The sequence below is a fragment of the Macaca mulatta genome, chromosome 20 (genome assembly GCF_049350105.2).
Source record: "Macaca mulatta isolate MMU2019108-1 chromosome 20, T2T-MMU8v2.0, whole genome shotgun sequence".
Taxonomy (NCBI): domain Eukaryota; kingdom Metazoa; phylum Chordata; class Mammalia; order Primates; family Cercopithecidae; genus Macaca; species Macaca mulatta.
The window spans coordinates 16,978,609-16,991,987 of record NC_133425.1 but is presented as its reverse complement, the minus strand read 5'-3'; the positions used below and the strand labels follow the sequence as shown (position 1 = coordinate 16,991,987).

The window sequence follows — 13,379 nt, the reverse complement described above, 5'->3', positions numbered from 1 at the left end:
CAGTGAGGTGACTGTGACGTGGTCTCCATCCTCTCGGCCTTGACCCAGTGGTCCCCGCGATTGGACGCTTAGGCGGTCACCAGGCCTCCTTGTTACTAACGTGTGCACACCTTTCGGTTCTCCCATTGGGATGAACTCCTGGAAATTGCTGGGTCCAAAGTGTTTGGGAAGTTTGGAGTGATTCTTCTTGCAAGGGGAAGAGGGAACTATGGAGATGTCACTGAACTTTCAGGGGTTCCGGGACCCCCCAACCCGGTGCCTGTCCCAGCTCTCCGAGCTCCTCTCTCCTCCGCTCCTCCCTCCCCCACCTCGCCTGTTTTCACCTCCCGTGACCTCACCCCCACCGCGCAGCTGGACCTTGCCCGGCGCCTCCCGATCCCGGAGCTCGAATCCCAGCCGGACCAGCCCAGCCCCGCCCCTTCCCTGGCAGGAGCGAGGCGGAGCAGTCTGCCCAGAGACTTAGCGACAGACAGACGCTGGGACCCACGACGACTGAAGGCGCCGATGGCCGCGCCTGCTGAGCCCTGCGCGGGGCAGGGGGTGAGTGCCTCCCCATCGCGCCCCCGTCTCCTTTTCCAGGCTTGGTTTGGCTGCAGTGTCTCGGGCTGCAATACTGGGGATTCCTGGACCCGGGAAGCGAGGAGACTTACTCCAGCCCCCCTCACTGCAGCGGGTTGGACTCCTTTCACCAACCCAGCGCCCCCGACAGCCCAGCTCTGTCTAAGGGGCCACCAGACCTCCCAGCTACTAGGGGCTTTGACCCTTATTTGCATAAAGCTAGTGGGTGCTCCGAGCCCTCCTACCCCCAGCGAGCCTTACCTCTCTGGTTTCTTTTTCCATCGCTCTTAGCAAAGGACTCCAGAGAGAGGAGTTCACGGGGTGAGGGTGGGGGTTGCAAATTGCCAGCATTTCGAGGGCCAGGGAGATGAAGCGATAAGTTGGTATGAACTGAGGGCTTCCTCTGTGCCTAGCCTTGTGCCCAACCTTGTGCCATGCTGCTATGAACTTTGCTGCTATTAATCCATTTAATACAATTCATAGAGGTAAAGTCTCATTATTCACCTTTTGCAGGGAAGGAAAATGAGACAGAGAGGTTAAAGTTAGCACAGCCAGTGAGTTGTGAAACCAGGGGGAGTAAAAAGACAGGGGAGTGAGAATTGAAGAGGCCACGTCCACTAAACTTCAAATTTCTTCTAGGGTTAGATAGGACCAGCAGACCTGCTGAGATGAAAATAACACATCAAGCTGGGCCAGTAGCTCTTGCCTGTAATCCCAGTACCTAGGAGGCTGAGGCAGGAGGAGCTTGAGGCCAGGAGTTCGAGACCAGCACGGGCAACATAGATGTAGAGACCCCCATCTCTACAAAATATAAAAAAAAGTTAGCCAGGCCTGGTGAGGCGGCTTATGCCTGTAATCCCAGCACTCTGGGAGACCAAGGTTGGAGGATTGCTTGAGGCAGGAGTTCAAAGCTTTGGTGAGCTTTGGTTGTGCCATTTCAGCCTGGGCAACAGAGTGAGACCCTGTCTCTAAAACATAAATTAATTAATAAAAAATAAAAATAAATCACACATCAAGACCATCAGTCGAACAAGGTTTGGGGTCAGATAAGCCTGGGTCAGAGTCAGCTCTGCCACTTCCCATTTGTGTGGCCCTGAGGGAGGCAGTTCCCCGATTGGTGCCTCGGTCTGCTGGTCTCTGAAATGGGGACAGTACTGCCTATGTGCTGGAGTTCTTATAAGGATTAACTGACGGTCTGTGCCTAGCAATGATTATGGAGCCCAGGTCTCCTAGACCACATCGCCCAGTTCCCTGGGTTCAAATCCCAGTCCTTCCACTTCTCAGCTGGGTAAAGTCAGCCAAGTTACTCAACCTTTCTGGTCCTCGGCTTCTTCACCTGTAAATCAATATGATAATTGCATCTACCTAGGGTTGATGTCAGGATGAAAGGAGTTGAGAATTATTAGGTATTCCAAACAGTGCTTGGCACATTTTTGTGTAAATGTTAAAGATCCAAAAAATTGCCTGGGCCCCTGGGCAGGTGAGTTGGGGATCCCTGCCTTATACCATCCTAAGGGGCCTCCTGGTGTTCCCTCAGGTCTGGAACCAGACAGAGCCTGAATCTGCTGCCACCAGCCTGCTGAGCCTGTGTTTCCTGAGAACAGCAGGGGTCTGGGTGCCCCCCATGTACCTCTGGGTCCTTGGTCCCATCTACCTCCTCTTCATCCACCACCATGGCCGGGGTTACCTCCGGATGTCCCCACTCTTCAAAGCCAAGATGGTAGCTGCCATCCCTGGGAGCCTGGAACGAGGCAATGGTGGGGGGAGGCAGGGGACAGGCTGGAACCTGGTGAAGTCTTAAAGCAGACTCCTCCTATCAGGGTGTAGAAGGGAATCTGTTAATCAAACAGAGCAATATTAGAGAGGCTACAGAGGTCACCTCAGTGGAACATGGTTCTCCCAAACAGATTTTGTAATTCCAAAAATACATGCATGCACAAACACACACATACACTCCCATGTTCCCGGACAGTTTATAACTACCATAACCTGGCATTTTCCAAAACATACCATGTAGACTCTTGGGTACACAAGGTAATTTTAGGGCCACATTGGGATGAACCTTTTAAAAAGTTATGCATTTATTTTTATGTTCCCCCACTGGCTGTATGATAGGACAATTTTTATATGTGATATGTATTTAGTGTGTTAAATAAACACTGGCATTCCAAGTGTGAGCCTTTCTGCTCATCCATCCTCTTCTACTCCGTTCTTGTAGGCTTCTAAAGAATGTTATTCAGAGTTCATTCATTCTTCTGCCATTGTGTCAATTTTTGCATAATCACCCACTAACAACCCAAGGGTTGGCAAACTTAAAGAGCCAAGCAGTACATAGTATTTGAGACTTTGTGAGCCAGATAATCTTCCTTCCAAACACTGAACTCTGCTATTCCAGAATGAATGCAATAGTCATAACCATAGACAATAGTCATGACCGTGCTACCTTTTTTTTTTTTTTTTTTGAAATGCAGTTTTACTCTTGTCACCCAGGCTAGAGTGCAATGGTGCGATGTCAGCTCACTGCAACCTCTGCCTCCTGGGTTCAAGTGATTCTCCTGCCTCAGCCTCCCAAGTAGCTGGGATTACAGGTGCCCACCACCACACCTCGCTTTTTTTGTATTTTTAGTAGAAACAGGGTTTCGCCATGTTGGCCAGGCTGGTCTCCAACTCCTGACCTCAGGTGATCTGCCTGCCTTGGCCTCCAAAAGTGCTGGGATTACAGGTACGAGCCACCACTCCCGGCCGACTGTGTTTCAATAAAACTTTATTTGTGGTCACTGAAATTTGGATTTCGTGTAAATTTCACCTGTCATGACATATGCTTTTTATTTTTCTTTGATGATTGATAGTTTGGCAACTTCTGCTTTAAACTGAGGTTCTTTGAGCAGTTCCTCCAATATGCCTTAGCTCTGGCTTTCCCTCTGGTGTGTACATGTTCTCTCATTTTCATCCTTTCTTTTATTCAATAGAGAAACCAATATATATTAGAGAGACCCTAGAGACTTACTGGCTCCTTGATTTCATAGCAGGGATTGAAAATGACTTGGAGAGAGGATAGTTTTTTACCTGGTGAGTACATTTCATTTCCTGCTGTTTCTTCACACCCAAAGTCATCTCACATGTGCATGATTGGAGCACTTCCTGCATTTTGGAAAACACTCGGCTGGCTCAAGCCCTTGCTGTACATTATTTATATGACAATTACAGGTCAGGACCAATCTGCAATGCCCTTTACACATTGTTCACGTTGGCACATTGCTAGCTGGTGATACTGGTTTGTTACAGGGCCCCAGCCAGGATGTTGCAGAACCAGCTCCCAGTTGGACATGGGGTTGCCCACCCATTTGCTGTGACCTCTCTTATTGCCCCCCAAGCTTATCTAAGCCTGTACCCTCAGGTGCTTGGGTTCGCCCTCATAGTCCTGTGTACCTCCAGCGTGGCTGTCGCTCTTTGGAAAATCCAACGAGGAACGTCTGAGGCCCCGGAATTCCTCATTCACCCTACCGTGTGGCTCACCACGATGGTAATGATGCCTTCAGTCTGGAGCCTGGTTTGCTCCCAGCTGCTGCTTTGCCTGCCACAGTGAAGAACAAGGGGAAGAGAAGAGGCTCCCCTCAGCCTCCACCCTCCCCTAAGGCGCCTGCCCTGACTTTCCCGTCCAGAGCTTCGCCGTGTTCCTGATTCACACCGAGAGGAAAAAGGGAGTCCAGTCATCTGGAGTGCTGTTTGGGTACTGGCTTCTTTGCTTTGTCTTGCCAGCTACCAGCGCTGCCCAGCAGGCCTCCGGAGCGGTAAGTGGGGGTGTGGGCCACCCCGGGAAACCAAAATGGTGGCTCTGACCTTGGGTCCCATCTTTCCTCCTCCTGTTTCCACATATGACTTATTCTCTACACGGTGACACACATAAGCCAGTCACTTACACTCTAGAGACACAAAATCCACTCCCACACCTGTAAGTACCCATCATCCCATACATTTCTTATCAACACGATTTCCTGTCTTACACACCCACATCACACGTGCCACTTGCACATGACGCACACACTTATATGCACTGATTCATACATCACACAAGCACATGCATGCATGCACACACACACACAACCTGGGCACAGGGCACAGACACACCTGTGTGCACACATACTCCTACGTGCACATCTCCCTCATCTCATGGATTCACCCTCCCCAAGTTCCTATGCATCTTTATTTACACACTCATTCTGCACACCCACTCATATTTCTGTTGCTCAATCTGGGAAGCAGCCTTTTTTTTTTTTTTTTTTTTTTTTTTTTTTGTGAGGCTCTGTCACCCAGGCTGGAGTGAAGTGGCATGATCTTGGCTCACTGCAATTTCTGCCTCTCGGGTTCAAGCAATTCTCCTGCCTCAGCTTCCTGTGTCACTGGGATTACAGGTGCACACCACTACACCTGGCTAATTTTTGTATTTTTAGTAGAGACGAGGTTTCACTATGTTGGCCAGGCTGGTCTCAAACTCCTGACCTCAGGTGACCCTGATCTCAAGTGATCCACCCGCCTTGGCCTCCCAAAGTGTTGGGATTACAGGCATGAGCCACTGTGTCCGGCCAGAAGCAGCATTTCTATATTAGGAGACATGATGGGTCATTTTCTCTGCAAAGAGAAAAACATGTAGTCTAGACCAACTTCTCTCAACCTCAGCTTTAGTAACGTTGTAGCCAGATAAGTCTTTGCTGGGAGGACGGGGTTGTCCTGTTTGCTGTAGAGTGTGAAACAGCATCCCTGGCTTCCGCCCATAGATGCCAGTAGCATACCATCCAATTGCAGCAACCCAAAATGTCTCGCGATGTTACCAAGTGCTCCTGGGGGTGAGGACAAAGTCACCACCTACTGAGGAGCAGTGACCTCGACAGAGTGCTTATCCAAGGCTTCTGGGAGTGGGGGTTATCTTAACACCAATGATCAGGCGGCAGCAGGTTTCAGATATTTTACTTTATTATTGTATTTTTGTGGAGACAATATCGTGCTCTGTTGCCCAGGCTGATCTTGAACTCCTGGGCTCAAGCAATTCTCTGACCTCAGCCTCCTAGAGTGCTGGGATTATAGGCATGAGCCACCACGTCTGGACCCAGAGATCATTTCTTGAGTCCAGTGGTTACTCCATCCTGCCCCTAAAGGAGAAAGCAGAGAAGCATCACCCTGTCTTTAAGGACAGGTTTTTAATTTTTCGTTTGTTTATTCCGAGACAGAGTCTTGCTCTGTCGCCCAGGCTGGAGTGCAGCGGCACGATCTTGACTCATTGCAACCTCCGCCTCCTGGGTTCAATCGATTCTCATGCCTCAGCCTCCCAAGTAGCTGGGATTACAGGCATGTGCCACCATGCCCAGCTAATTTTTGCAGTTTTAGCAGAGACAGGGTTTCACCATGTTGGCCAGGCTCGTCCCAAATGCCTGACCTCAGGTGACTCACCCACCTCGGCCTCCTAGAATGCTGGGATTACAGGCGTGAGCCACAGCGCCTGACCAAGGACAGAGTTTTTAAAAGAGCAACCTTTGTAACTAAGGGGAAATTCCACAGGGTATTCAGTAATTTCTGAAAGGGTGGGCTCCCACAGTTGACATAAGTCAGGGTTTTGGGACACAGCATAGAAACAATAATACTGGGACCACTTACACTCAGGGGTTCCAACCATATGCAGGCACTGTGGCAGGCACTTACACACCTGTCCTCATTGGATTCTCACAATAGTTCACAGTGATGGATTCTTTTTTCTTTTCTTTTCTTTTTTTTAATAGAAACAAAGTCTCATTATGTTCCCAAGGCTGGTCTCAAACTGCTAGGCTCAAGTGATCTTCCCACCTAAGCCTCCCAAAGTGCTGGGACTATAGGCTTGAGCCAATGTGTCCAGCCAATGATGGATTCTAGCTATCCCATTTTAAAGATGAGGGAGACTAAAGCTAGGAGAAGGGAATGACAGCCTCAGGGCCACAAAGCTTGGGAGTGCAGAGCCCAAGTTCATCTCAGGCAAATTCAGAACCAACTTTCTGAGAGAAACAGTGGGGAAAACAGTGGCAGTTTAGGGAAGATGGGCCATATTGTCATTGGAATATCCAATTGTCTGCTATCTGGAAAAAAAAAAAAAAACCAAAAAACTAGAAGAGTATAAAATCCAGTAGAGGAATTGTGATTTGAAACTAGGGCTCTGGTTTAAAGCCATAAAAACTCAGTTCACACTAGCTTAAGGAAAAGAGAAGGTCAGGGGGGTTATTAGCTCATGTATTTATTAGCTCATACCCATGGGATCTCCCAGGCATGAATGATCCAGGCCTGGGACCAGGTACCAGATCTCCACTTCTGCCTCTTGGCTTTGCCATATTAGCTTGATTCTCCAATGGAGTGGCAAGAAGAGCCACCAATACCTTCAGACTTATGTTATACCACGTAGCAAACCCGGCAGAATCTCCCAGTGGTTCCAGCTCTCAAGTACCCAGCATGAGATGCTATATGCATTCCTAACCCAGCCATGGTAGCCAAAAGACTAGAATGTATGCATTGGCCAAGCCTCAATCACCCACTCAGCCTTGGAGTAGAGTCAGTTCTGCACAAATCACATGCCTGAACACAAGCAAAAAGACTTAGGAAGAAAGAAAAATCAGTATATGGAAAATATCTCTGCATGATTATTACAGCACTGTTCACAATAACCGAGATTTGGAAGCACCCTAAGTGTCCATCAACAGGTGAATTGATAAAGAAAATGTGGTGTATATACACAATGGAGTACTAAGCAGCTGTAAGAAAGAATGAGGTATTGTCATTTTCAACAACATGGATGTTAAGTGAAATAAGCCAGGCACAGAAAGACCAACTTTACATGTTCTCACTTATTTGTGAAAGCTAAAAATTAAAACAATTTAACTCATGAACATACAGAGTAGATGGAAGGTTACTAGGGGCTAGGAAGGATAGCGCGTGGGGGAAATGGGGATGGTTAATGGGTACAAAATATAGAAAGAATAATACCTATTTGATGGTATAACAGGGTGACTACAGTCAATAATAATTGTTCATTTTTAAATAACCAAAAGAGTCTGGACACAGTGGCTCACACCTGTGGAGCACTTTTTTTTTTTCCAGCACTTTGGAAAGCCGAGGCAGGAGGATCATCTGAGGTCAGGAATTCAAGACCAGCCTGGGTAACATGGTGAAACCCTGTCTCTACTAAAAATACAAAAAAAATTAGCCAGGCGTGGTGGTGCACACCTGTAAGCTCAGATACTCGGAAGGCTGAGGCAGGAGAATCGCTTGAACCCAGGAGACGGAGGTTGCAGTGAGCCAAAATTAAGCCACTGCACTCCAGCCTGTGCAACAGAGTGAGACTCCAACTCAATAATAGACTAAAAAATAAAATAACTAAAAGAGTAAAATGGATTGTTTATAACAGAAAGGATAAATGCTTGAGGGGACGGAGACCTCATTTACCCTGATGTGATTATTATGCATTGCTTACCTGTATCAAAATATCTCACGTCACCCAGAAATATATATTTCAGGCTGGGCGCGGTGGCTCACACCTGTAATCCCAGCACTTTGGGAGGCTGAGGCGGGTGGATCACCTGAGGCCTATATGGTAAAACTCCATCTCTACTAAAATACAAAAGTTAGCCAGGGGTCGTGGCACACGCCTGCAATCCCAGCTACTCGGGAGGCTGAGGCAGGAGAATTGCTTGAACCCAGGAGGCGGAGGCTGCAGTGAGCCGAGATCATGCCACTGCACTCCAGCCTGGGTGACAAAGCAAGACTCTGTCTCCAAAACAAAAAGTATATACACATATATATGTGTGTGTGTGTGTGTGTGTATGTGTGTGTGTGTGTGTATATATATACACATAGATATATATATACACATGTATATATATATACACATAGATATATATATATATATATACACACACACACACATATATATGTAAAATTTAAAAATTTTTTTAATTAAAAAAAGAAAGAAAATTAGGCTGTTTCTGACCAGATGACAGGGCAGCAGATGCAAAAATCATCGTGGCGTGGCAGCAGGAGCATCGCAATTTGGACCAGATCATCTGCATGTCCTTGAACAAGGTGCTGTCACTTCTCTGAGCCTTGGTTTCCCCATGAGTCAAAGGAAGCAAGTAAACCCCAGCAGATCAGACTGTGTATGGCAAGAATGCCACATGTGCCCAGGGCAGAGCCAGTGCTCAATAAAAGCAGCTCCCGTCTCTGCACATCAGAGAACACTGACCAAGGGGGAGCAGGGTTGAAGACTGGGGTAGAGGGTGGAATGGAGAAAGGATTTCCTATGTGGCACAAAGAAGAAGGTAAAGTGAGGCCGGGCGCGGTGGCTCAAGCCTGTAATCCCAGCACTTTGGAAGGCCGAGACGGGCGGATCACGAGGTTGGGAGATCGAGACCATCCTGGCTAATATGGTGAAACCCCGTCTCTACTAAAAAAATACAAACTAGCCGGGCGAGGTGGTGGGCGCCTGTAGTCCCAGCTACTCGGGAGGCTGAGGCAGGAGAATGGCGTGAACCCGGGAGGCGGAGCTTGCAGTGAGCTGAGATCCGGCCACTGCACTCCAGCCTGGGCGACAGAGCGAGACTCCGTCTCAAAAAAAAAAAAAAAAAAAAAAAGAAGAAGGTAAAGTGTTTCTTCATCTCATTGTCCCAGCAGCTGTGGCCAATCATCATGTGGCTAAGGACAAACCCCAGACACAGCCCTGGCCCACCATTTATACAGACAGAATATTATAAATTGGGTATTTGAAAATTAGGACCTGCTGGGCGTGGTGGCTCACACCTGTAATCCCAACACTTTGGGAGGCCAAGGTGGGCAGATCACTTGAGGTCAGGAGTTTGATGCCAGCGTGATCAACATGGCAAAACCCCATTTCTACTAAAAATATTTTTAAAACATTAGTCAGGCATGGTGGTAGGCACCTGTAATCCCAACTGCTCAGGAGGCGGAAGCAGGAGAATCACTTGAACCCAGGAGGCGGAGGTTGCAGGGAGCCGAGATCACACCACTGCACTTCGGCCTGGGTGACAGAATGAGACTTTGTCTTAAAAAAAAAAAAAAAAGAAGAAGAGAAAATTAGAACCACTAGGAATGCCAGGGCTCTGGCTTTCAAATACTCTTGCCCTGGACCCCAGCATGGATACTGACCTCAGCATCAGAAACCTTTTCTCTCCTCTAAGCACACTCCTCTGCCTCCTTTCCTTACCTTCTGCTTTCCCTCCCACAGGGCTTCCAGAGTGACCCTGTCCGCCACCTGTCCACCTACCTATGCCTGTCTCTGGTGGTGGCACAGTTTGTGCTTTCCTGCTTGGCGGATCAGCCCCCCTTCTTCCCTGAAGACCCCCAGCAGTCTGTAAGTCACCAAGTTCCAACCTCATTCCTGTTTCTCTTTGAGGTCTCAGTCTCCCCCAAGTGACCAAAAGTCTCTAATTTTTTATTCATTTAGCCATTCAGCAAAATGTGTATTGCATTTCTACTCGATGCCACAGTTGGCAGACTTTTTCTGTATGGGCCAAGAGAAAATATTTTAGACTCTGTGAGCCATACAGTGATTTCGGTGGCAACCACTCAACTCTGCCATTGAACACAAAAGCAGAATATGTCAACAAATGGCATGGCTGTGTTGCAGTAAAACTTTATTTGCAGAAGCAGGCAGTGGGCCAGATTTGGTCATCGTTTGCCAACCCCCCTCTATGCCCTAGCAAGGGCTTAAGGATCTGTGGTGAACAAGCAGATAGAGTTTCTGTTCTCATGTAGCTACTGGTCAAGTAGGGGAACCAGACGTTGGTCACATAATTAAACAAATATGTTGAAAATTGGCTGGGCACAGTGGCTCATGCCTGTAATCCCAACACTTTGGGAGACCGAGGCAGGTGGATCACTTGAGGTCAAGAGTTCAAAACCAGCCTGGCCAACAGGGTAAAGCCCCGTCTCTACTAAAATTACAAAAATTAGCCAGGCATGGTGGCGCACGCCTGTAATCCCAGCTACTCGGGAGGCTGAGGCAGGAGAATCCCTTGAACCCAGGATGTGGAGGTTGCAGTGAGCCGAGCTTGTCCCATTGCACTCCAGCCTGGGTGACAAACAGCAAAACTCCACCTAAAAAAAAAAAAGGGGGGGGGGGAGAAAACAGAAAATTACCCCTGGGGTGAGTGCTCTGTAGGAGAAGTTCATGAGAGATTTACAATAGGTAACATTGAAGCAGTTTGTGAAACTAAGAAACAATTCTTTTGAGGAAGAGACTGCTCTGACATCCTATAAATAGAGGTTCAAATGGGCTGGATGCAGTAGATCACATCTGTAATCTCAACACTTTGGGATGCTGAGGAAGGACGATTGTTTGTGCCCACGTGTTCTAGATCAGACTAGGCAATGCAGTGAGACCCCATCTCTACAAAAAGTTTTCAAAAAATAGCCAAGTGTGGTGGCGCATGGCTGTAGTCCCACTACAGAGTAGCTCTGTGGAGTCCCATAGAGTAGCTCTGTGGAGGCTGAAACAGGAGGATTGCTTGAGTCCAAGAGACAAAGGCTGCAGTGAGCTACGACTGCACCACTGCACTCCAGCCTGGGTAACAGAGGGAGACCCTGTCTCAAAAAAAAAAAAAAAAAAAAATTACTCAAAGGCTTGAGAAGAACTAAAACTATCATAGAAATCTTTTTTGCACCTACAAGAGTAGCAACAAAATTTAAAAGCTGATAAAATTTAAAAGCTGATAAACATCACTTTTAAAATTTAAAAGTGATGGCAGAAATGTGGTGAAATGCGCCCCTTCACGCCTTACTGGTAAAGAGTACAGACTGTTGTAATCTTCCTGGAGCACCCGACAAAATCCCATGACAGGTCTTCACAACATTTGCCAAGGGATATTGTCAAGAATCTCATTGTCTTTGTTATGTAGGGTCCTTGCTTCTGAGATGCAGAGCAAGGTTTGGTTTCAGTATAATCACAGTTGTTCTTCTGAGCCACTGTTAGTTCTCACCTTATGGACATTGTCAGGCCTGTAGCCCAACCTCTTTTTACCCTGCCTGCTGGGAAGCACCAAGCTCACTGGTGTGCACCTCTGGCAAGGAGACAGGGCACCTGGATGTGTACTTTCAGTACTAAATACACGGTCAGCGCTGGGTGCAGTGGCTCAAGCCTGTAATCCCAGCATTTTGGGAGGCCGAGGTAGGCAGATCGCTTGAGGTCAGGAGTTTCAGGCCAGCCTGGCCAACATGGTGAAACCCTGTCTCTACTACAACTACAAAAAATTAGCTGTGTGTGGTGGCACACACCTGTCATCCCAGCTCTTTGGAAGGCTGAGGCAGAAGAATTGCTTGAACCCGGGAGGCAGAGGTAGTAGTGAGCCAAGATCACACCACTGTACTCTAGCCTGGGCAACAGAGTGAAACCCTGTCTCAAAAAAAAAAAAAAAAAAAACCACAGTCAGTTCATCCTACCTTCCTGCTCTTGCCACATACTTCCCTTCTCCATTTCTCTCTGTTGCAGAATGCCTGTCCAGAGGCTGGGGCATCCTTCCCCTCCAAAGCCATGTTCTGGTGGGTTTCTGGGTAAGTAAAGTCACAGGGAAGGGTTGGGGTGGTACCTCACCCACCTGCATTTGCTGCTCTGATTCCCACCCATGGCCCTTCCTCTATGCTTACAAAGGCCAGCAAGACTTTCTCTATCCCAGCCTCAGTGCTTTCTTCTTCGTATTCAGGGTCCACCATCTGCATCCTGTTCCCATTCACTGACTGGAGTGAGATCTGGATTTGAATCCCAGCTCTGCCTTTCAGCAGACCATATCACAAACCCCCAGAGCCTCAGTTTTCCCCTCTGTAAAATGGGGATGACTCAACCTTCATGAGACAGACAATGCTTAGTGCTTGCACACAGCAGGTGCTTAATAGTAATAGAATTGTCTCCAATACTTGACTTCAGTCATTCCACCAACATTTAATAAGCACCTACTATGTGCTAAGCCCCAGGGGTGAGGAGATAAAGGAGCAAGTGTCTACTTTCTGGAGGGTTCCAGGCAGATAGAGAAAACAGCTGCTTCTCCTGGGCCAGCTCACCAGGCACTTGAGGATGTGCTCCCTCCTGACCACACTGCATTCAGACCTCAGTAGCACCTGACACGTGGATTTGAATCCTGGCCCTACCACTTCCTAGCTGTGTAGCTTTGGACAAGTTACTTAACCTCTCTGTGCCTCAGTCTCCACTCCTTCAAAATGGGATTAATAATAGCACCTACCTCATAGGGTTGTGAAGCTTAAATAAGATCCGTAAAGCACTTAGAACAGGGCCTGGCATATAATGAGTATAAGTGGTAACTTTTTTTTTTTTGAGATGGAGTTCTGCTCTTGTTGCCCAGGCTGGAGTACAATGGCACGATCTTGGCTCACTGCACCCTCCACCTCCCGGGTTCAAGCCATTTTCCTGCCTCAGCCTCCCGAGTAGCTGAGATTACAGGCATGCACCACTATGCTCGACTAATTTTGTATTTTTATTAGAGACAGTGTTTCTCCATGTTGGTCAGACTGATCTCAAACTCTCGACCTCAGGTGATCCACCCGCCTCAGCCTCCCAAAGTGCTGGGATTACAGGCATGAGCCACTGTGCTGGGGCTATTTTTTTTTTTTTTTTTTGAGACAGAGTTTCACTCTTGTTGCCCAGGCTACAGAGCAACGGCATGATCTCAGCTCACTGCAACCCCCACCTCCCAGGTTCAAGCGATTCTCCTGCCCCAGCTTCCTGAATAGCTGGGATTACAGGCGCCTGCCACCACGCCCAGCTAATTTTTGTAGTTGTTTGT

General features: G+C 47.9%; 1 protein-coding gene across 13 annotated transcripts in view; it reads left to right on the top strand.

Moving 5' to 3' along the window:
• The first annotated feature begins 386 nt into the window (after positions 1-386).
• The window catches only part of ABCC6 (ATP binding cassette subfamily C member 6), a 73,624-nt gene continuing 60,631 nt past the window's right edge, over positions 387-13,379 (top strand). For 6 of the 13 annotated variants that reach the window (XR_013412352.1, XM_077987148.1, XM_077987146.1 and 3 more), the window contains exons 1-6: positions 387-540; positions 2,096-2,278; positions 3,956-4,081; positions 4,221-4,349; positions 9,812-9,937; positions 12,074-12,135. Coding sequence is in view for 10 of the 13 variants with exons in the window: in XM_077987148.1 (XP_077843274.1) it covers positions 505-540; positions 2,096-2,278; positions 3,956-4,081; positions 4,221-4,349; positions 9,812-9,937; positions 12,074-12,135 (662 nt within the window). In the remaining 3 variants the exon portion in view is untranslated. Of the gene's footprint in view, positions 541-2,095; positions 2,316-3,932; positions 4,082-4,220; positions 4,350-8,545; positions 8,653-9,811; positions 9,938-12,073; positions 12,167-13,379 lie in introns of those variants that run through there. The other 7 variants (XM_077987150.1, XM_028841503.2, XM_077987144.1 and 4 more) reach the window with 6 other exon arrangements.